Source organism: Somniosus microcephalus, chromosome 30, assembly GCF_052327205.1.
Source record: "Somniosus microcephalus isolate GS21.2 chromosome 30, FLI_Smic_1.0, whole genome shotgun sequence".
Lineage (NCBI taxonomy): Eukaryota > Metazoa > Chordata > Chondrichthyes > Squaliformes > Somniosidae > Somniosus > Somniosus microcephalus.
In genome coordinates, this window is record NC_141016.1 from 1,066,410 (window position 1) to 1,089,582 (window position 23,173).

At 55.5% G+C, this 23,173-nt stretch overlaps 1 protein-coding gene across 3 annotated transcripts in view; it reads left to right on the forward strand.

Annotated features, from left to right (window-relative positions):
- Window positions 1–384: 384 nt before the first annotated feature.
- slc39a14 (solute carrier family 39 member 14) overlaps window positions 385–23,173 on the forward strand; it is a 56,322-nt gene continuing 33,533 nt past the window's right edge. For 2 of the 3 annotated variants that reach the window (XM_085970877.1, XM_085970879.1), the window contains exons 1-3: window positions 385–484; window positions 21,382–21,530; window positions 21,852–22,098. In XM_085970877.1, the coding sequence (XP_085827003.1) occupies window positions 21,853–22,098 (246 nt within the window). In that variant the 5' untranslated portion in view covers window positions 385–484; window positions 21,382–21,530; window position 21,852. The remainder of the gene's footprint in view (window positions 485–21,381; window positions 21,531–21,851; window positions 22,099–23,173) is intronic. The other variant, XM_085970878.1, reaches the window with a different exon arrangement.

Consider the following 23,173-nt stretch of genomic DNA (forward strand, 5'->3'; position numbering starts at 1 on the left):
TGGTCACCTGTCCTAATATCTCCTTATGTGACACGATGTCAAATTTTGTTTGATAATTGCTCCTGTGAAGCTCCTTGGGACGCTTTACTACATTAAAGGTGCCATTATTGAATGGCCTACTCCTGTCCCTGTGTCCATTGGGGCAATGCAAACCCTGGGGGAGAGGGAGAGTCAATATTTAACCGCTGGTGTGTTGGGTTCAGTGGTGTTGAGTTTGAATTGCTGCTGAGAGAGGCCAATGCTGCAGGGTTGATCCCCTGACCTGGGGGACAGTGTGCCTTTAAGGAGGGGCAGTGAGCCTGTAAGGGGGCACTGTGCCTTTAAGGGGGCGGTGCTGGCCTGGTGAGCGGCGATTGGTCGCTGACGCGTCACGGATTACTTTCTCTGAAAGTGACAGATTGTGGCGGCGGGAGGAGAAGCGGCGCCGGAGCGAGCGCACCGGGAGCAGAGCCGGAGCCACAGCGACAGCCAGAGCCAGGGCCAGGTCAGCACCCGCTCCTTTCATCAGCAGCTCCGGCCCTCCGCTCAGCACAGCCCGGGCCAGGCCGCTCGGATACAGCGCGACAGCGGCAGGCCTCCATCCACAGGCAGAGCTGGGCTGGCAATCCACCTGGAGAGAGAGAGAGAGGGAAGGAAGGAAGGGGAGACTGAGACAAAGAGACGTAACGAGGGAGATAGACAGACAGAGAGAGTGAGTGAGACAAAGAGATAGAGAGCCAGAATTGGTCTGTATGGGTCATCAGCTCTGCACCCATGCTGTACCTGCCCTGGGAGTGTTTGATGGGACAGTGTAGAGGGAGCTTTACTCTGTATCTAACCCATGCTGTACCTGCCCTGGGAGTGTTTGATGGGATAGTGTAGAGGGAGCTTTACTCTGTATCTAACCCGTGCTGTACCTGCCCTGGGAGTGTTTGATGGGACAGTGTAGAGGGAGCTTTACTCTGTATCTAACCCATGCTGTACCTGCCCTGGGAGTGTTTGATGGGACGGTGTAGAGGGAGCTTTACTCTGTATCTAACCCATGCTGTACCTGCCCTGGGAGTGTTTGATGGGACGGTGTAGAGGGAGCTTTACTCTGTATCTAACCCGTGCTGTACCTGCCCTGGGAGTGTTTGATGGGACGGTGTAGAGGGAGCTTTACTCTGTATCTAACCCGTGCTGTACCTGCCCTGGGAGTGTTTGATGGGATAGTGTAGAGGGAGCTTTACTCTGTATCTAACCCGTGCTGTACCTGCCCTGGGAGTGTTTGATGGGACAGTGTAGAGGGAGCTTTACTCTGTATCTAACCCATGCTGTACCTGCCCTGGGAGTGTTTGATGGGACGGTGTAGAGGGAGCTTTACTCTGTATCTAACCCATGCTGTACCTGCCCTGGGAGTGTTTGATGGGACGGTGTAGAGGGAGCTTTACTCTGTATCTAACCCGTGCTGTACCTGCCCTGGGAGTGTTTGATGGGACGGTGTAGAGGGAGCTTTACTCTGTATCTAACCCGTGCTGTACCTGCCCTGGGAGTGTTTGATGGGACAGTGTAGAGTCATAGAGTCCGCACCGGCCAGCAAGCCCTTCTATTCTAATCCCATTTTCCAGCACTTGGTCCGTAGCCTTGTATGCTATGGCGTTTCAAGTGCTCATCTAAATGCTCCTTGAATGTTGTGAGGGTTCCTGCCTCTACCACCCTTTCAGGCAGTGAGTTCCAGATTCTAACCACCCTCTGGGTGAAAACGTTGTTCCTCAAATCCCTTCTAAACCTCCTGCCCTTTACCTTGAAACTATGCCCCCTGGTTATTGACCCCTCTACGAAGGGGAAAAGTTCCTTTCTGTCTACTCTATCTATGCCCCTCATAATTTTGTACACCTCAATCAGGTCCCCCCTCAGCCTTCTCTGCTCTAAGGAAAACAACCCCAGCCTGTCCAGGGAGCTTTACTCTGTATCTAACCTGTGCTGTACCTGCCCTGGGAGTGTTTGATGGGACAGTGTAGAGGGAGCTTTACTCTGTATCTAACCCGTGCTGTACCTGCCCTGGGAGTGTTTGATGGGACAGTGTAGAGGGAGCTTTACTCTGTATCTAACCCGTGTTGTACCTGCCCTGGGAGTGTTTGATGGGACAGTGTAGAGGGAGCTTTACTATGTATCCAACACGTGCTGTACCTGCCCTAGCTTGCAGGGAACATAAAAACTGACAGTAAAAGCTTTTATAGATATGTGAAGAGAAAACGATTGGTGAAGTCCAGCGTAGGTCCCTTGCAGTCAGAATCAGGGGAATTTATAATGGGGAACAAAGAAATGGCTGACCAATTAAATACATACTTTGGTTCTGTCTTCAGAAAGGAGGACACAAATAACCTCCCAGAGATGTCGGGGAACATAGGGTCTAATGAGAGGGAGGAACTGAAAGAAATCAGTATTTGTAGGGAAATTGTGTTAGGGAAATTGACGGGATTGAAGGCTGATAAATCCCCAGGGCCTGATAATCTACATCCCAGGGTACGTAAGGAAGTGGCCCTAGAAATAGTAGCTGGATTGCTGGTCATCTTCCAAAATTCGATAGACTCTGGAACAGTACCCATGGATTGGAGGGTAGCTAATGTTACCCAACCATTCAAAAAAGGTGGTAGAGAGAAAACGGGGAATTACAGACCGGTAAGCCTGACATTGGTAGTGGGGAAAATGCTAGAGTCCATTATAAAAGATGTAATAGCAGAGCACTTGGAAAACAGTGATAGGATCAGACAAAGTCAACATGGATTTACAAAAGTTAATCGTGCTTGACTAATCTACTGGAATTTTTTTGAGGATGTAGCTGGTAGAATAGATAAGGGAGAACCAGTGGATGTGGTGTATTTGGACTTTCAGAAGGCTTTCGATAAGGTCCCGCATAAGAGATTAGCGTGTAAAGTTAAGGCACATGGGATTGGGAGCAAGGTACTGACTTGGATAGAGAACTGGTTGGCAGACAGGAAGCAAAGAGTTGGAATAAACGGCTCTTTTTCCGAGTGGCAGGCAGTGACTAGTGGGGTGCTGCAGGGATCGGTCCTAGGACCCCAGCTATTCACAATATATATTAATGATCTAGATGGGGGAGTGTTATCGGGACAGTGTAGAGGGAGCTTTATTCTGTTTTTTTTTATTCGAGGTCCAGGCGGGTGAACGAGGCGTTGTTGATGTTCATTTCCGAGGTTACTAAAGGTCGTTGTTTGCAGTCCTTTTCTGGCCTGTTCTTATCTGCTGGCTCGGATCCCAGTTTCCAAGCCTCATTTAACACCTGGCTGTGATGCTGATCGCTGCCTTTCCACCGTGGCCCTGATACTGCCCTGCAGCAGGCCAGTGTATCGCCATGCTCACATACTACCTGGAACTTGGACCACTGTTCAACACGGTGTCTTCCGTGGCTCACTGGGCAGCGCACTCGCCTCTGAGTCAGAAGGTTGTTGGTTCAAGTTCCACTCCAGGGACTTGAGCACAAAATCCAGTACTGCGGGAGCACTGCACTGTCGGAGGGGCAGTACTGAGAGAGCGCTGCACTGTCGAGGGGCAGTACCGAGGGAGTGCTGCACTGTCTGATGGGCAGTACTGAGGGAGTGCCGCACTGTCAGAGGGGCAGTACTGAGTGTGTGTCGTCTGTGGAAGCCTGTGTCCAGTGGTGTACCGCAGGGATCGGTGCTGGGTCCTTTGCTGTTTGTAGTGTACATTAATGATTTAGATATGAATGTAGGAGGTATGATCAGTAAGTTCGCAGATGACACAAAAATTGGTAGAGTGCTTAATAGCGAGGAGGGAAGCCTCAGGCTACAGGACGATATAGATGGGTTAGTCAGATGGGCAGAACAGTGGCAAATGGAATTTAACCCTGAAAAGTGTGAGGTGATGCATTTTGGGAGGACTAACGAGGCAAGGGAATACACAATGAGTGGTAGGACCCTAGGAAGGACAGAGGATCAGAGGGACCTTGATGTGCATGTACATAGATCCCTGAAGGCAGCAGGACAGGTAGATAAGGTGGTTAAAAAGGCATATGGTATACTTGCCAAGGCATAGAATATAAGAGCAGGGAGGTTATGATGGAGCTGTACAAAACGCTAATTAGGCCACAGCTGGAATACTGTGTGCAGTTCTGGTCGCCACACTATAGGAAGGATGTGATTGCATTGGAGAGGGTGCAGAGGAGATTCACCAGGATGTTACCTGGGCTGGAGCGCTTCAGCTATGTGGAGAGGCTGGGGTTGTTTTCCTTGGAGCAGAGAAGGCTGAGGGGGGACCTGATTGAGGTGTACAAAATTATGAGGGGCATAGATAGGTTAGATAGAAAGGAACTTTTCCCCTTAGTAGAGGGGTCAATAACCAGGGGACATAGTTTCAAGGTAAGGGGCAGGAGGTTTAGAGGGGATTTGAGGAAAAACTTTTTCACCCAGAGGGTGGTTGGAATCTGGAACTCACCGCCTGAAAGGGTGGTAGAGGCAGGAACCCTCACAACATTCAAGAAGCATTTAGATGAGCACTTGAAATGCCATAGCATACAAGGCTACGGACCAAGTGCTGGGAAATGGGATTAGATTAGACAGGGCTTGATGGCCGGCGTGGACACGATGGGCCGAAGGGCCTCTTTCTGTGCTGTATAACTCTGACTATATGACACTGTCGGAGGGGCAGTACTGAGGGAGTGTTGCACTGTCGGAGGTGCCATCTTTTGGATGAGACTTTGAACAGAGCCCTGTCTGCCCCCTCGGGTGGATGTAAAAGATCCCATGGCACTATTTGGAAGAAGAGCAGGGGAGTTCTCCCCGGTTTCCTGGGCCAATATTTATCCTTCAACCAATATCACTAAAACAGATTATCTGGTCATTATCACATTGCTATTTGTGGGAGCTTGCTGTGCGCAAATTGTCTGCCATGTTTCCTACATTACAACAGTGACTCCACTTTAAAAAGTACTTCATTGGCCGTAAAGCGCTTTGGGACGTCCTGAGGTGGTGAAAGCCGCTGGGGAAATACAAGTCTGTCTTTTCTTTTACCTCTGCATACTGCAATACTCCAGGTATCAATTAACCTACACTGTCAGAACATTAAGTTAGTCATCACTGAGGAAAATTAGATGGGTACAGTACTGGTGGGTACAAGTCTGTCGCTGTATAACACTGGGATACAGTACTGGTGGGTACAGGTCTGTCGCTGTATAACACTGGGGTACAGTACTGGTGGGTACAGGTCTGTCCCTGTACAACACTGGGGTACAGTACTGGTGGGTACAGGTCTGTCGCTGTATAACACTGGGGTACAGTACTGGTGGGTACAGGTCTGTCCCTGTACAACACTGGGGTACAGTACTGGTGGGTACATGTCTGTCCCTGTACAACACTGGGGTACAGTACTGGTGGGTACATGTCTGTCCCTGTATAACACTGGGGTACAGTACTGGTGGGTACATGTCTGTCCCTGTACAACACTGGGGTACAGTACTGGTGGGTACATGTCTGTCCCTGTATAACACTGGTGTACAGTACTGGTGGGTACAAGTCTGTCCCTGTATAACACTGGGGTACAGTACTGGTGGGTACAGGTCTGTCACTGTATAACACTGGGGTACAGTACTAGTGGGTACAGGTCTGTCGCTGTATAACACTGGGATACAGTACTGGTGGGTACAGGTCTGTCCCTGTACAACACTGGGGTACAGTACTGGTGGGTACATGTCTGTCCCTGTACAACACTGGGGTACAGTACTGGTGGGTACAAGTCTGTCCCTGTATAACACTGGGGTACAGTACTGGTGGGTACATGTCTGTCGCTGTATAACACTGGGATACAGTACTGGTGGGTACAGGTCTGTCCCTGTACAACACTGGGGTACAGTACTGGTGGGTACATGTCTGTCCCTGTACAACACTGGGGTACAGTACTGGTGGGTACAAGTCTGTCCCTGTACAACACTGGGGTACAGTACTGGTGGGTACATGTCTGTCCCTGTACAACACTGGGGTACAGTACTAGTGGGTACAGGTCTGTCCCTGTATAACACTGGGGTACAGTACTGGTGGGTACAAGTCTGTCCCTGTATAACACTGGGGTACAGTACTAGTGGGTACAGGTCTGTCCCTGTATAACACTAGGTACAGTACTGTTGGGTACAGGTCTGTCCCTGTATAACACTGGGGTACAGTACTGGTGGGTACAGGTCTGTCGCTGTATAACACTGGGATACAGTACTGGTGGGTACAGGTCTGTCCCTGTACAACACTGGGGTACAGTACTGGTGGGTACATGTCTGTCCCTGTACAACACTGGGGTACAGTACTGGTGGGTACATGTCTGTCCCTGTATAACACTGGTGTACAGTACTGGTGGGTACAAGTCTGTCCCTGTATAACACTGGGGTACAGTACTAGTGGGTACAGGTCTGTCCCTGTATAACACTGGGGTACAGTACTGGTGGGTACAAGTCTGTCACTGTATAACACGGGTACAATACTGGTGGGGACAGGTCTGTCACTGTATAACACTGGGGTACAGTACTGGTGGGTACAGGTCTGTCACTGTATAACACTGGGATACAGTACTGGTGGGTACAGGTCTGTCCCTGTATAACACTGGGTTACAGTACTGGTGGGTACAGGTCTGTCACTAACACTGGGGTACAGTACTGGTGGGGACAGTTCTGTCACTGTACAACACTGGGGTACAGTACTGGTGGGTACAAGTCTGTCACTGTATAACACGGGTACAATACTGGTGGGGACAGGTCTGTCACTGTATAACACTGGGATACAGTACTGGTGGGTACAGGTCTGTCCCTGTACAACACTGGGGTACAGTACTGGTGGGTACATGTCTGTCCCTGTACAACACTGGGGTACAGTACTGGTGGGTACATGTCTGTCCCTGTACAACACTGGGGTACAGTACTAGTGGGTACAGGTCTGTCCCTGTATAACACTGATGTACAGTACTGGTGGGTACAAGTCTGTCCCTGTATAACACTGGGGTACAGTACTAGTGGGTACAGGTCTGTCCCTGTATAACACTGGGGTACAGTACTGGTGGGTACAGGTCTGTCACTAACACTGGGGTACAGTACTGGTGGGGACAGTTCTGTCACTAACTGGGGTACAGTACTGGTGGGGACAGGTCTGTCACTAACACGGGTACAGTACTGGTGGGTACAGGTCTGTCGCTGTATAACACGGGTACAGTACTAGTGGGTACAGGTCTGTCACTATAACACTGGGGTACAGTACAGGTGGGTACAGGTCTGTCACTGTATAACACAGGTACAGTACTGGTGGGTACAGGTCTGTCACTATAACACTGGGGTACAGTACAGGTGGGTGCAAGTCTGTCACTAACACGGGTACAGTACTGGCGGGTACAGGTCTGTCACTATAACACTGGGGTACAGTACTGGTGGGTACAGGTCTGTCACTGTATAACACAGGTACAGTACTGGTGGGTACGGGTCTGTCACTAACACTGGGGTACAGTACAGGTGGGTACAAGTCTGTCACTAACACTGGGTTACAGTACTGGTGGGTACAGGTCTGTCACTAACACTGGGGTACAGTACTGGTGGGGACAGTTCTGTCACTAACTGGGGTACAGTACTGGTGGGGACAGGTCTGTCACTAACACGGGTACAGTACTGGTGGGTACAGGTCTGTTGCTGTATAACACGGGTACAGTACTAGTGGGTACAGGTCTGTCACTATAACACTGGGGTACAGTACAGGTGGGTACAGGTCTGTCACTGTATAACACAGATACAGTACTGGTGGGTACAGGTCTGTCACTATAACACGGGTACAGTACAGGTGGGTACAGGTCTGTCACTGTATAACACAGGTACAGTACTGGTGGGGACAGTTCTGTCACTAACTGGGGTACAGTACTGGTGGGGACAGGTCTGTCACTAACACGGGTACAGTACTGGTGGGTACAGGTCTGTCCCTGTATAACACTGGTACAGTACTAGTGGGTACAGGTCTGTCACTATAACACTGGGGTACAGTACAGGTGGGTACAAGTCTGTCACTGTATAACACGGGTACAATACTGGTGGGGACAGGTCTGTCACTGTATAACACTGGGGTACAGTACTGGTGGGGACAGGTCTGTCCCTGTATAACACTGGGTTACAGTACTGGTGGGGACAGGTCTGTCACTAACACGGGTACAGTACTGGTGGGTACAGGTCTGTCACTGTATAACACTGGGTTACAGTACTGGTGGGGACAGGTCTGTCACTAACACTGGGGTACAGTACTGGTGGGTACAGGTCTGTCACTGTATAACACAGGTACAGTACTGGCGGGTACAGGTCTGTCACTATAACACTGGGGTACAGTACTGGTGGGTACAGGTCTGTCACTGTATAACACAGGTACAGTACTGGTGGGTACGGGTCTGTCACTAACACTGGGGTACAGTTCAGGTGGGGACAGGTCTGTCACTGTATAACACAGGTACAGTACTCGTGGGTACGGGTCTGTCACTAACACTGGGGTACAGTACTGGTGGGTACGGGTCTGTCACTAACACTGGGGTACAGTACTGGTGGGTACAGGTCTGTCACTAACACTGGGGTACAGTACTGGTGGGGACAGGTCTGTCACTAACGGGTACAGTACTGGTGGGGACAGGTCTGTCACTATAACACAGGTACAGTACTGGTGGGTACGGGTCTGTCACTAACACTGGGGTACAGTACTGGTGGGGACAGGTCTGTCACTGTATAACACTGGGGTACAGTACTGGTGGGTACGGGTCTGTCACTAACACTGGGGTACAGTACTGGTGGGTACAGGTCTGTCACTATAACACAGGTACAGTACTGGTGGGTACAGGTCTGTCACTAACACTGGGGTACAGTACAGGTGGGTACAGGTCTGTCACTGTATAACAGGTACAGTACTGGTGGGGACAGGTCTGTCACTAACACTGGGGTACAGTACAGGTGGGTACAGGTCTGTCACTGTATAACACAGGTACAGTACTGGTGGGTACGGGTCTGTCACTAACAGTGGGGTACAGTACTGGTGGGGACAGGTCTGTCACTAACACTGGGGTACAGTACAGGTGGGTACAGGTCTGTCACTGTATAACACAGGTACAGTACTTGTGGGTACGGGTCTGTCACTAACACTGGGGTACAGTACTGGTGGGTACGGGTCTGTCACTAACACTGGGGTACAGTACTGGTGGGTACAGGTCTGTCACTAACACTGGGGTACAGTACTGGTGGGGACAGGTCTGTCACTAACTGGGGTACAGTACTGGTGGGGACAGGTCTGTCACTGTATAACACTGGGGTACAGTACTGGTGGGTACGGGTCTGTCACTAACACTGGGGTACAGTACTGGTGGGTACAGGTCTGTCACTGTATAACACAGGTACAGTACTGGTGGGTACAGGTCTGTCACTAACACTGGGATACAGTACAGGTGGGTACAGGTCTGTCACTGTATAACACAGGTACAGTACTGGTGGGGACAGGTCTGTCACTAACACTGGGGTACAGTACAGGTGGGTACAGGTCTGTCACTGTATAACACAGGTACAGTACAGGTGGGTACAGGTCTGTCACTAACTGGGGTACAGTACTAGTGGGTACAGGTCTGTCACTGTATAACACAGGTACAGTACTAGTGGGTACAGGTCTGTCACTAACACTGGGGTACAGTACTGGTGGGTACAGGTCTGTCACTAACACTGGGGTACAGTACTGGTGGGGACAGGTCTGTCACTAACACTGGGGTACAGTACTGGTGGGGACAGGTCTGTCACCAACACTGGGGTACAGTACAGGTGGGTACGGGTCTGTCACTGTATAACACAGGTACAGTACTGGTGGGGACAGGTCTGTCACTAACACTGGGGTACAGTACTGGTGGGGACAGGTCTGTCACTAACACTGGGGTACAGTACTGGTGGGGACAGGTCTGTCACTAACACTGGGGTACAGTACTGGTGGGGACAGGTCTGTCAGTGAAGGGGTGTGATTGTGCCGAGGGGACTGTATCTGATGTGAATGGAAAAGTGTGAGCTGGTTGTGAGGAGATTCTGTGATGTGGGGGTGTGTCTGTCTGGGATGGTCAGTCCGTGGATGGGTGCGTGTAGATTGAAGGTGAGGCAGACACTTTCGGATCTCCGTCTCTTGAGTTCCGGGCTCTGGTACTGTCCTTCCAGCAGAGATGTCTCATAGATTAGTAATTAAAATTAAATGTAATGGTTTCCCTCAGTAAACAGTGGTCAGGGTGACCTTGCTGGCACCTTGATTGTGTGCTCTGCACTCATCGCACCACCACACAGCTGAAAGAACTGAGACCCCGGCGGTTCTGATTGTACATTTGATGGGTCTGCTGTGAGAAACAACAACAACAACTTATATTTATAGCGCACCTTTAATGTAGTAAAACGTCCCAAGGCGCTTGACGGGAGCATTGCCAAACAAAATTTGACGCCGAACCATAAATGGAGCTATTTGGACAGGTGACCAAAAGCTTGGTCGAAGCGGTAGGTTTCAAGGAGGAGAGAGCGAGGCGGAGAGTTTTAGGGAGGGAATTCCAGAGCTTAGGGCCCAGGCAGCTGAAGGCACGGCTGCCAATGGTGGAGCGTTGAGCATCAGGGATGTGCAAGAGGCCAGAATTGGAGGAGCGCTGAGATCTCAGAGGGTTGTGAGGCTGGAGATTTCGGTGACGGGGAGGGCCGAGGCCATGGAAGGATTTGAACACGAGGATGAGAATTTTAAAATCGAGGGGTTGCAGACTGGGAGCCAGTGTAGGGCAGTGGGGGTGATGGGTGAACGGGACTGGGTGCGAGTTAGGACACGGGGGCAGAGGACAGGGGGTGATGGGTGAACGGGGCTGGGTGTGAGTTAGGACACGGGGGCAGAGGACAGGGGGTGATGGGTGAACGGGACTTGGTGTGAGTTAGGACACGGGGCAGTGAGCACAGGGGGTAATGGGTGAACGGGACTCGGTGTGAGTTAGGACACGGGGCAGTGAGCACAGGGGGTGATGGGTGAACGGGACTGGGTGCGAGTTAGGACACGGGGCAGTGAGCACAGGGGGTGATGGGTGAACGGGGCTCGGTGTGAGTTAGGACACGGGGCAGTGAGCACAGGGGGTAATGGGTGAACGGGACTGGGTGCGAGTTAGGACACGGGGCAGTGAGCACAGGGGGCGATGGGTGACCGGGACTGGGTGTGAGTTAGGACACGGGGCAGTGAGCACTGGGGGTGATGGGTGAACGGGACTGGGTGCGAGTTAGGACACGGGGCAGTGAGCACAGGGGGTGATGGGTGAACGGGACTGGGTGTGAGTTAGGACACGGGGCAGTGAGCACAGGGGGTGATGGGTGAACGGGACTGGGTGCGAGTTAGGACACGGGGCAGTGAGCACGGGGTGATGGGTGAACGGGACTGGGTGCGAGTTAGGACACGGGGCAGTGAGCACAGGGGGTGATGGGTGAACGGGACTGGGTGCGAGTTAGGACACGGGGCAGTGAGCACAGGGGGTGATGGGTGAACGGGACTTGGTGTGAGTTAGGACACGGGGCAGTGAGCACAGGGGGTGATGGGTGAACGGGACTGGGTGCGAGTTAGGACACGGGGGGGCAGCACAGGACAGGGGTGATGGGTGAACGGGACTGGGTGTGAGTTAGGACACGGGGCAGTGAGCACAGGGGGTGATGGGTGAACGGGACTGGGTGTGAGTTAGGACACGGGGCAGTGAGCACGGGGTGATGGGTGAACGGGACTGGGTGTGAGTTAGGACACGGGGCAGTGAGCACAGGGGGTGATGGGTGAACGGGACTGGGTGCGAGTTAGGACACGGGGCAGTGAGCACGGGGTGATGGGTGAACGGGACTTGGTGCGAGTTAGGACACGGGAGTCAGAGGACGGGGTGATGGGTGAACGGGACTGGGTGCGAGTTAGGACACGGGGCAGTGAGCACAGGGGGTGATGGGTGAACGGGACTGGGTGTGAGTCAGGACACGGGGCAGTGAGCACAGGGGGTGATGGGTGAACGGGACTGGGTGCGAGTTAGGACACGGGGCAGTGAGCACGGGGTGATAGGTGAACGGGACTGGGTGCGAGTTAGGACACGGGGCAGTGAGCACAGGGGGTGATGGGTGAACGGGACTGGGTGTGAGTTAGGACACGGGGCAGTGAGCACAGGGGGTGATGGGTGAACGGGACTGGGTGCGAGTTAGGACACGGGGCAGTGAGCACGGGGTGATGGGTGAACGGGACTTGGTGCGAGTTAGGACACGGGACAGCGAGCACGGGGTGATGGGTGAACGGGACTGGGTGCGAGTTAGGACACGGGAGTCAGAGGACGGGGTGATGGGTGAACAGGACTGGGTGTGAGTTAGGACACGGGGCAATGAGCACAGGGGTGATGGGTGAACGGGACTTGGTGCGAGTTAGGACACGGGACAGCGAGCACAGGGGGTGATGGGTGAACGGGACTGGGTGCGAGTTAGGACACGGGGCAGTGAGCACAGGGGGTGATGGGTGAACGGGACTGGGTGTGAGTCAGGACACGGGGCAGTGAGCACAGGGGGTGATGGGTGAACGGGACTGGGTGCGAGTTAGGACACGGGGCAGTGAGCACGGGGTGATAGGTGAACGGGACTGGGTGCGAGTTAGGACACGGGGCAGAGCACGGGGTGATGGGTGAACGGGACTGGGTGTGAGTTAGGACACGGGGCAGTGAGCACGGGGGGTGATGGGTGAACGGGACTGGGTGCGAGTTAGGACACGGGGCAGTGAGCACAGGGGGTGATGGGTGAACGGGACTGGGTGTGAGTTAGGACACGGGGCAGTGAGCACGGGTGATGGGTGAACGGGACTTGGTGCGAGTTAGGACACGGGACAGCGAGCACAGGGGGTGATGGGTGAACGGGACTGGGTGCGAGTTAGGACACGGGGCAGTGAGCACAGGGGGTGATGGGTGAACGGGACTGGGTGTGAGTCAGGACACGGGGCAGTGAGCACAGGGGGTGATGGGTGAATGGGACTGGGTGCGAGTTAGGACACGGGGCAGTGAGCACAGGGGGTGATGGGTGAACGGGACTGGGTGTGAGTTAGGACACGGGGCAGTGAGCACGGGGGGTGATGGGTGAACGGGACTGGGTGCGAGTTAGGACGGGGTGATGGGTGAACGGGACTGGGTGCGAGTTAGGACACGGGGCAGTGAGCACGGGGTGATGAGTGAACGGGACTGGGTGCGAGTTAGGACACGGGGCAGTGAGCACGGGGTGATGGGTGAACAGGACTGGGTGCGAGTTAGGACACGGGGCAGTGAGCACGGGGTGATGGGTGAACGGGACTGGGTGTGAGTTAGGACACGGGTCAGCGAGCGGTGGGGGTGATGGGTGAACGGGACTGGGTGTGAGTTAGGACACGGGGCAGTGAGCACGGGGTGATGGGTGAACAGGACTGGGTGCGAGTTAGGACACGGGGCAGTGAGCACGGGGTGATGGGTGAACGGGACTGGGTGTGAGTTAGGACACGGGTCAGCGAGCGGTGGGGGTGATGGGTGAACGGGACTGGGTGTGAGTTAGGACACGGGGCAGTGAGCACAGGGGGTGATGGGTGAACGGGACTTGGTGTGAGTTAGGACACGGGGCAGTGAGCACAGGGGGTGATGGGTGAACGGGGCTCGGTGTGAGTTAGGACACGGGGCAGTGAGCACAGGGGGTGATGGGTGAACGGGACTGGGTGTGAGTTAGGACACGGGGCAGTGAGCACAGGGGGTGATGGGTGAACGGGACTGGGTGCGAGTTAGGACACGGGGCAGTGAGCACGGGGTGATGGGTGAACGGGACTGGGTGCGAGTTAGGACACGGGGCAGTGAGCACGGGGTGATGGGTGAACGGGACTGGGTGCGAGTTAGGACACGGGGCAGTGAGCACGGGGTGATGGGTGAACGGGACTTGGTGTGAGTTAGGACACGGGGCAGTGAGCACGGGGTGATGGGTGAACGGGACTGGGTGTGAGTTAGGACACGGGGCAGTGAGCACGGGGTGATGGGTGAACGGGACTTGGTGTGAGTTAGGACATGGGGCAGTGAGCACTGGGGGTGATGGGTGAACGGGACTGGGTGTGAGTTAGGACACGGGGCAGTGAGCACAGGGGGTGATGGGTGAACGGGACTTGGTGAGAGTTAGGACACGGGGCAGTGAGCACAGGGGGTGATGGGTGAACGGGACTGGGTGCGAGTTAGGACACGGGGCAGTGAGCACAGGGGGTGATGGGTGAATGGGACTGGGTGCGAGTTAGGACACGGGGCAGTGAGCACAGGGGTGATGGGTGAACGGGACTTGGTGCGAGTTAGGACACGGGACAGCGAGCACAGGGGGTGATGGGTGAACGGGACTGGGTGCGAGTTAGGACACGGGGCAGTGAGCACGGGGTGATGGGTGAACGGGACTGGGTGTGAGTCAGGACACGGGGCAGTGAGCACAGGGGGTGATGGGTGAACGGGACTGGGTGTGAGTTAGGACACGGAGCAGTGAGCACAGGGGGTGATGGGTGAACGGGACTGGGTGTGAGTTAGGACACGGGGCAGTGAGCACAGGGGGTGATGGGTGAACGGGACTGGGTGTGAGTTAGGACACGGGGCAGTGAGCACGGGGTGATGGGTGAACGGGACTGGGTGCAAGTTAGGACACGGGGCAGTGAGCACGGGGTGATAGGTGAACGGGACTGGGTGCGAGTTAGGACACGGGGCAGTGAGCACAGGGGGTGATGGGTGAACGGGACTGGGTGCGAGTTAGGACACGGGGCAGTGAGCACGGGGTGACGGGTGAACGGGACTGGGTGTGAGTTAGGACACGGGGCAGTGAGCACGGGGGGTGATGGGTGAACGGGACTGGGTGCGAGTTAGGACACGGGGCAGTGAGCACGGGGTGATGGGTGAACGGGACTGGGTGCGAGTTAGGACACGGGGCAGTGAGCACGGGGTGATGGGTGAACGGGACTGGGTGCGAGTTAGGACATGGGGCAGTGAGCACGGGGTGATGGGTGAACGGGACTGGGTGCAAGTTAGGACACGGGGCAGTGAGCACAGGGGGTGATGGGTGAACGGGACTCGGTGAGAGTTAGGACACGGGGGGCAGAGGACAGGGGGTGATGGGTGAACAGGACTGGGTGAACGGGACTTGGTGCGAGTTAGGACACGGGCAGCCGAGTTTTGGATGAGCTGAAGTTTATGGAGGGTCGAATGTGCGAGGCTGGCCAGGAGAGCTTTGGAATAGTCGAGTCTGGAGGTAACCAAGGGATGGAAGAGGGTTTCAGCAGCAGATGAGCTGAAGCAGGGGCAGAGACGGGCGATGTTACGGAGGTGGAACTAGGCAATCTTAGAGAGAATAGGGGGTCAGAAGCTCTACTCAGAGTCAAATATGACACTAAGGTTGCGAACAGTCTGGTTCAGCCTCAGACAGATGCCAGGGCGAGGGATGGAGTCGGTGGCTCGTGAACGGAGTTTGTGGCGGGGACCGAAACAAATGGATTCGGTTTTCCCAATATTTAATTAGATAGAATTTTCTGCACATCCAATGGTAGATGTCGAACAAGCAGTGTGACAAATGAGAGACCGTGGAGGGGTGGAGAGAGATGGTGATGAGGTAGAGCTGGGTGTCGTCAGCGTACATGTGGAATCTGTCGTGCTTTCACCGAGGGGCAGCATGTCGATGTGTAAATAAGACTGGATTGTTCAGTGCACACTTCAGAACAGGAATTCCTTTTCCGCCGGGGCTGACAGGGATCTGATCATTGCCATTAACAATGTCACACTTTAGCTGCCGCTCCCCATCTCCCCACCCCTACATTCCTGCACGGTTACCCCTTCACACCTCACCACCCCCTCTTCCATTTCACAGCAGACACACTCGATCTCCAATGTTGCCTTGTTTTCATTTTAGACTTCAAGCTCCCAGTTTGCAATAACGTGATTCAGAATCTAAATCGAGCTGTTAACCCCTCCTTTGCTCAGACACTCTGCTCTGATGGGACAGTGTAGAGGGAGCTTTACTCTGTATCTAACTCGTGCTGTACCTGCCCTGGGAGTGTTTGATGGGACAGTGTAGAGGGTGCTTTACTCTGTATCTAACCCGTGCTGTACCTGCCCTGGGAGTGTTTGATGGGACAGTGTAGAGGGAGCTTTACTCTGTATCTAACCCGTGCTGTACCTGCCCTGGGAGTGTTTGATGGGACAGCGTAGAGGGAGCTTTACTCTGTATCTAACCCGAGCTGTACCTGCCCTGGGAGTTATTGACGGGACAGTGTAGAGGGAGCTTTACTCTGTATCTATCCCGTGCTGTACCTGCCCTGGGAGTGTTTGATGGGACAGCGTAGAGGGAGCTTTACTCTGTATCTAACCCGAGCTGGATCTGCCCTGGGAGTTATTGACGGGACAGTGTAGAGGGAGCTTTACTCTGTATCTAACCTGTGCTGTACCTGCCCCTGGAGTGTTTGATGGACACTGGATGTGTAACGTGAAGTGTTCTATTCCCACGCTGACATTCTTCAACTTGATAAACACAAAGGCTCAGAAACCACATTTGCTGGGAGCAGAGGTCAAATGCAGCAGATTTAATTGCATAGGAGGCTGGGGAAGGACAAGGCAGCAATTTAAGAATTTCCAAACCGCTGGTGTGCTTTAATTGAAGCCTGGGGCTGCCGATTTTGCCTCTTGGTGACTTACTGGGGCCTACGGGGGTGTTACTGTGGTAACCGCTCAGGCCGTTCTGCATGGTTACCAGCATCACACTGCTCACAATTACCACTCTGGACTCTACGCTATCGCCATCATTCCTATGGTAACCAATATTCAGAGGTGGCATCAAGTCCATCGGTAGCCGTGCCTTCAGCCCTGAGGCCTCCTGCTCTAGAACTCCCTCGCTGATCCTCTTCCCCCTTTAGGACCCTCGTTCAAATCCACGTCCTTGACCGAGCTTTTGGTCACCACTCCTAATATCTCACCAACCGGCTCAATGTCCATTTTCACTTTGATTAATCCTCCGTGAAGCCTTTTCGGGAAATCTTTCTCCATTAAAGTTGTTGTGAACTGTTGAGATTGGGTTTGTACGCGTTGGTAATAAAACGTCCCAAGGCGCTTCACAGGAGCGATTATCAAACAAAATTTGACACCGAGCCACAGAAGGAGATATTCGGCCAGGTGACCAAAAGCTTGGTCAAAGACGTCAATTTTAAGGAGAGTCTTAAGTGAGAAGAGAGAGGCGGAGAAGTTCAGGGAGGGAATTCCAGAGCTCAGGGCCCAGGCAGCTGAAGGCACGGCCGACAATGGTGGAGCGATTAAAATCGGGGATGCGCAAGAGGCCAGAATTGGAGGAGCGCAGAGATCTCGGGGGTTGTGGGGCTGGAGGAGGTTAGAGCGATAGGGAGGAGCGAGGGCCATGGAGGGATTTGAACACAAGGATGAGAATTTTAAAATCGAGGCGTTGTCAGTCCGAGAGCCAATGTAGGTCAGCGAGGACGGGGTGAACGGGACTCGGTGCAGCACCTCACTTACCCAAGTGCGGGAACCTCAAGCTCAGGTTTACCACTGCCCGATCTCCAGCTGTTGGTGATGGAATAATCGAATCGCCGAGAATTGTAAGCAATTAAATGGGCTCAGCGAGGGGGAGATGGAATAAATGAAATGTCTCCTGCTTGAACGGATGCCAGTGCTGACGGTTTAATGTGTTCCGGACCAGGGGCCAAGTCTAGAGTGCCTTTCATGACCCAAAGCTTCACAGCCAATTAAGGACTTTTTTTTGTTGAAGTGCAGTCACTGTTGTAATGTAGGAAACGCGGAAGCCAATTTGCGCACAGCAAGCTCCCACAAACAGCAATGTGATAATGACCAGATAATCTGTTTTAGTGATGTTGAGGGATAAATATTGGCCCCAGGACACCGGGGAGAACTCCCCTGCTCCTCTTCCAATAGTGGCTGTGGGATCTTTTACACCCCCCCTGAGGGGGCAGACGGGGTCTCGGTTTAATGTCCCATCTGAAAGACGGCAACTCCGACAGTGCAGCGCTCCCTCGGTACCGCCCCTCGGACAGCGCGGCGCTCCCCCGGTACCGCCCCTCGGACAGCGCGGCGCTCCCCCGGTACCGCCCCTCGGACAGCGCGGCGCTCCCTCGGTACCGCCCCCTCCGACAGCGCGGCGCTCCCCCGGTACCGCCCCTCGGACAGCGCGGCGCTCCCCCGGTACCGCCCCTCGGACAGCGCGGCGCTCCCCCGGTACCGCCCCTCGGACAGCGCGGCGCTCCCCCGGTACCGCCCCTCGGACAGCGCGGCGCTCCCCCGGTACCGCCCCTCGGACAGCGCGGCGCTCCCCCGGTACCGCCCCTCGGACAGCGCGGCGCTCCCCCCTGGTACCGCCTCTCGGACAGCGCGGCGCTCCCCCGGTACCGCCCCTCGGACAGCGCGGCGCTCCCCCGGTACCGCCCCTCGGACAGCGCGGCGCTCCCCCGGTACCGCCCCTCGGACAGCGCGGCGCTCCCCCGGTACCGCCCCTCGGACAGCGCGGCGCTCCCCCGGTACCGCCCCTCGGACAGTGCGGCGCTCCCCCGGTGCCGCCCCTCGGACAGCGCGGCGCTCCCCCGGTGCCGCCCCTCGGACAGCGCGGCGCTCCCCCGGTGCCGCCCCTCGGACAGCGCGGCGCTCCCCCGGTGCCGCCCCTCGGACAGCGCGGCGCTCCCCCGGTGCCGCCCCTCGGACAGCGCGGCGCTCCCCCGGTGCCGCCCCTCGGACAGCGCGGCGCTCCCCCGGTGCCGCCCCTCCGACAGCGCGGCGCTCCCCCGGTACCGCCCCTCCGACAGTGCGGCACTCACTCCCATGGCAGTACTGAGAATCGGCCTGGATTTTGTGCTCAGGTCTTGGAGTGGGGCTTGAACCCACGACCTTCTGACCCAGAGGTGAGAGTGCTACCCACTGAGGCACGGCTGAACTTTGGCTCCTGGTCGTTGACCTTCGAGAGCTTTCTAAGATGGTAAACGTATGGAAAAGGTAAAAATGGGGAACGTGGGTGCAGTGATTGTTACTGGACTAATAATCCAGAGACCCTGAGTTTGAAAATTTGTAAAAGCTGCTCTCCGTAGAAGTGACCATGAAGCTGTCTGATTGTGGTTAAAAACCCAACTGGTTCACTAATGTCCTTCAGGGGAGGAAATCTGCCGTCCTTACCTGGTCTGGCCTATACGTGACTCCAGTCCCGCACCAACATGGTCGCGGGAGACCTCGGTGTATAAAACCTAGGGTAACGAGGTATGGGCAAGAAATGCCGGCCTTGCCATCGACGCCCACCTCCCAAGAATGAATAAAGGAAATCTAGGGCACAAATTGGAGAAAGGTGTATTTACAACTGATTCAATAAGGACTTAAAACAAAGCAGTCAACATGGATTGGACTCGCGATAAGTTAATGGAAGTGAAAATCTCGTTGAGGATGATGCTGTCATGAGGGATCTTTGTGGAGGATTGCGGTACGATGGGCTGAATGGCCTCCTGTGTGTGTATCTGTCTCGCGGGGTCTGACGTGACACGTCGTGGCTCCTGGAAGTTTGTTGCTGTTTCTGGCTCCCTCACCCAGCGGGTGGTCTGGTGCCGAGCCAGACTGTCTCTGAGGATGGGTCCCACCCCCAGTCTGTGCTGAGTTACTCCATCTGAACCAGAGCCTCAGTCACGGCTTGTGATTGGTCCCAGCGCCCTGATAGAAATTGGCCAGACCAGGCCCACTGCACCCACTGTACTGGGCACCCCAGGGAGAGGCAGCACCCACTGTACTGGGCACCCCAGGGAGAGGCAGCACCCACTGTACTGGGCACCCCAGGGAGAGGCAGCACCCACTGTACTGGGCACCCCAGGGAGAGGCAGCACCCACTGTACTGGGCACCCCAGGGAGAGGCAGCACCCACTGTACCAAGCACCCCAGGGAGAGGCAGCACCCACTGTACTGGGCACCCCAGGGAGAGGCAGCACCCACTGTACCGGGCACCCCAGGGAGAGGCAGCACCCACTGTACTGGGCACCCCAGGGAGAGGCAGCACCCACTGTACCAAGCACCCCAGGGAGAGGCAGCACCCACTGTACCGGGCACCCCAGGGAGAGGCAGCACCCACTGTACCAAGCACCCCAGGGAGAGGCAGCACCCACTGTACTGGGCACCCCAGGGAGAGGCAGCACCCACTGTACTGGGCACCCCAGGGAGAGGCAGCACCCACTGTACTGGGCACCCCAGGGAGAGGCAGCACCCACTGTACCGGGCACCCCAGGGAGAGGCAGCACCCACTGTACCAAGCACCCCAGGGAGTGGCAGCACCCACTGTACTGGGCACCCCAGGGAGAGGCAGCACCCACTGTACTGGGCACCCCAGGGAGAGGCAGCACCCACTGTACTGGGCACCCCAGGGAGAGGCAGCACCCACTGTACTGGGCACCCCAGGGAGAGGCAGCACCCACTGTACTGGGCACCCCAGGGAGAGGCAGCACCCACTGTACCAGGCACCCCAGGGAGAGGCAGCACCCACTGTACCGGGCACCCAGGGAGAGGCAGCACCCACTGTACCAGGCACCCCAGGGAGAGGCAGCACCCACTGTACTGGGCACCCCAGGGAGAGGCAGCACCCACTGTACTGGGCACCCCAGGGAGAGGCAGCACCCACTGTACTGGGCACCCCAGGGAGAGGCAGCACCCACTGTACTGGGCACCCCAGGGAGAGGCAGCACCCACTGTACTGGGCACCCCAGAGAGGGTCAGCACCCACTGTAGAGGTGGGGAGGTCATTAGGTTTTTGGCTGGTTGGCTGCAGGTTGTCTCATCGCGGGCAGTGACTGGGCGAGCAGGGCACCGTGACCGACACCCCGACGTCACTAACACTCCACAAACAGCCCAAGGGTCAACAGTCCAGCCAATGCTGACTTGGCCGTCAGTCTTTAGCTCCGTGTGCCAAGGGTGAGTGAGCCTGAACTGCTCTGCATTTACCCTCAAGAGGTGTGGACTCGGCACAAAGTCCCTCCGTGACCACTGTTAGATACAGAGTAAAGCTCCCTCGACAGGTACAGGAGCTGACACTGAGACTCACATGGGCCGCACTGTACCAGACGGGAGTGAATCGTTCCCACTCGTCTGTTGCGCGAGGTCCAGGACTTTCTACTTGAGTGGAAACAAATACCAGGGCAAAGTGTTCCTGTATCAGGAGGGTGACCCCTGGCAGCAGAGGAGTCAAGGACAAGTGGCGACATCATTGAAGCTGCCTGCTGTTTGTTTGGGACACACAGCTGTGAGCTCCCAGCGTGGGACTGGCAGCAGATAAACAAAGCACATTAGCGGTCCTAGACTGGGTATGTAAATGTAACATTTTGTTTATGTTTCTAGGAGCACAGGTGTGAGGGAAATGCCAGGAGCCTTATCACCGTGACTCAGTGTCTCGGATCTGCCTGTCCAGCCAACACTGACTACACTTCAAAAAGTACTTCGGGAAGCGCTTCGGGAAGTCCTGAGGTCGTGAAAGGTGCTATAGAAATGCAAGTCTTTCTTTCTAATCTTGTGTGGATTTCGCACTTCCTGTCCATAAACCTTACTTCCTGTAGTCCAAATTGTCTTGCTTTTTGTCACCATTTCCCATTGTAAATTGTTATGTCAACTGTCACAGTGTAGTTACCAGCTCTGGCCACTAGGTATCTCTTTCCCAATTCGGCCACAATTCTGTGCATAAAGAGGAGTCTGTTTGTCGACTGACCGCGGGCATAGGCCTCAGTCGAATATGATCGGCCAGCTCTGACCGCAATGTGCTCAACTTTGGCCGTCTGTATTTCAGTGCTCAACTTTGGCCGTCTGTATTTCAGCATGCATCTCTGCCGTTACCGTGACAACCTGTGGCTGTCCTTTCTTCCTGTGCTTCTGCTGGCAGCCCCCGGGGCGGCAGGGAACAAGACCGTGCTGCCAACGGCTTTTCTCCGTGATCTGCTGGACCGCTATGGGGACAATGAGGTCCTGGTGCTCCACCAGCTGAAGGCGCTCCTCAACCGGCTGGATGTGGGCGTGGGCAGTGCCAAGATACCGAACGGCCCGGGCACCGCCAACCTTTCCAAGGTGAGGGTTCGACTGCCTGCCTTCCACCCTTTTGTAAACTTCAGTTCATCCAAAACTCTGCTCCCCGTGTCCTAACTCGCACCAAGTCCCGTTCACCCATCACCCCTGTGCTCGCTGCTCCCTGTGTCCTAACTCGCACCCAGTCCCGTTCACCCATCACCCCCTGTGCTCACTGCCCCGTGTCCTAACTCGCACCAAGTCCAGTTCACCCATCACCCCCTGTGCTCACTGCCCCCCGTGTCCTAACTCGCACCCAGTCCCGTTCACCCATCACCCCCTGTGCTCACTGCCCCGTGTCCTAACTCGCACCCAGTCCCGTTCACCCATCACCCCCTGTGCTCACTGCCCCGTGTCCTAACTCGCACCGAGTCCCGTTCACCCATCACCCCCTGTGCTCACTGACCCCCGTGTCCTAACTCGCACCCAGTCCCGTTCACCCATCACCACTGTGCTCACTGCCCCGTGTCCTAACTCGCACCCAGTCCCGTTCACCCATCACCCCCTGTGCTCACTGCCCCGTGTTCTAACTCACACCCAGTCCCGTTCACCCATCACCCCCTGTGCTCACTGCCCCGTGTCCTAACTCACACCCAGTCCCGTTCACCCATCACCCCCTGTGCTCACTGACCCCCGTGTCCTAACTCACACCCAGTCCCGTTCACCCATCACCCCCTGTGCTCACTGCCCCGTGTCCTAACTCACACCCAGTCCCGTTCACCCATCACCCCCTGTGCTCACTGCCCCATGTCCTAACTCACACCCAGTCCCGTTCACCCATCACCCCTGTGCTCACTGCCCTGTGTCCTAACTCCCACCCAGTCCCGTTCACCCATCACCCCTGTGCTCACTGCCCCGTGTCCTAACTCGCACCCAGTCCCATTCACCCATCACCCCGTGCTCACTGCCCCATGTCCTAACTCGCACCGAGTCCTGTTCACCCATCACCCCTGTGCTCGCTGCCCCCGTGTCCTAACTCGCACCGAGTCCCGTTCACCCATCACCCCCTGTGCTCGCTGCCCCCCCGTGTCCTAACTCGCACCCAGTCCCGTTCACCCATCACCCCCTGTGCTCGCTG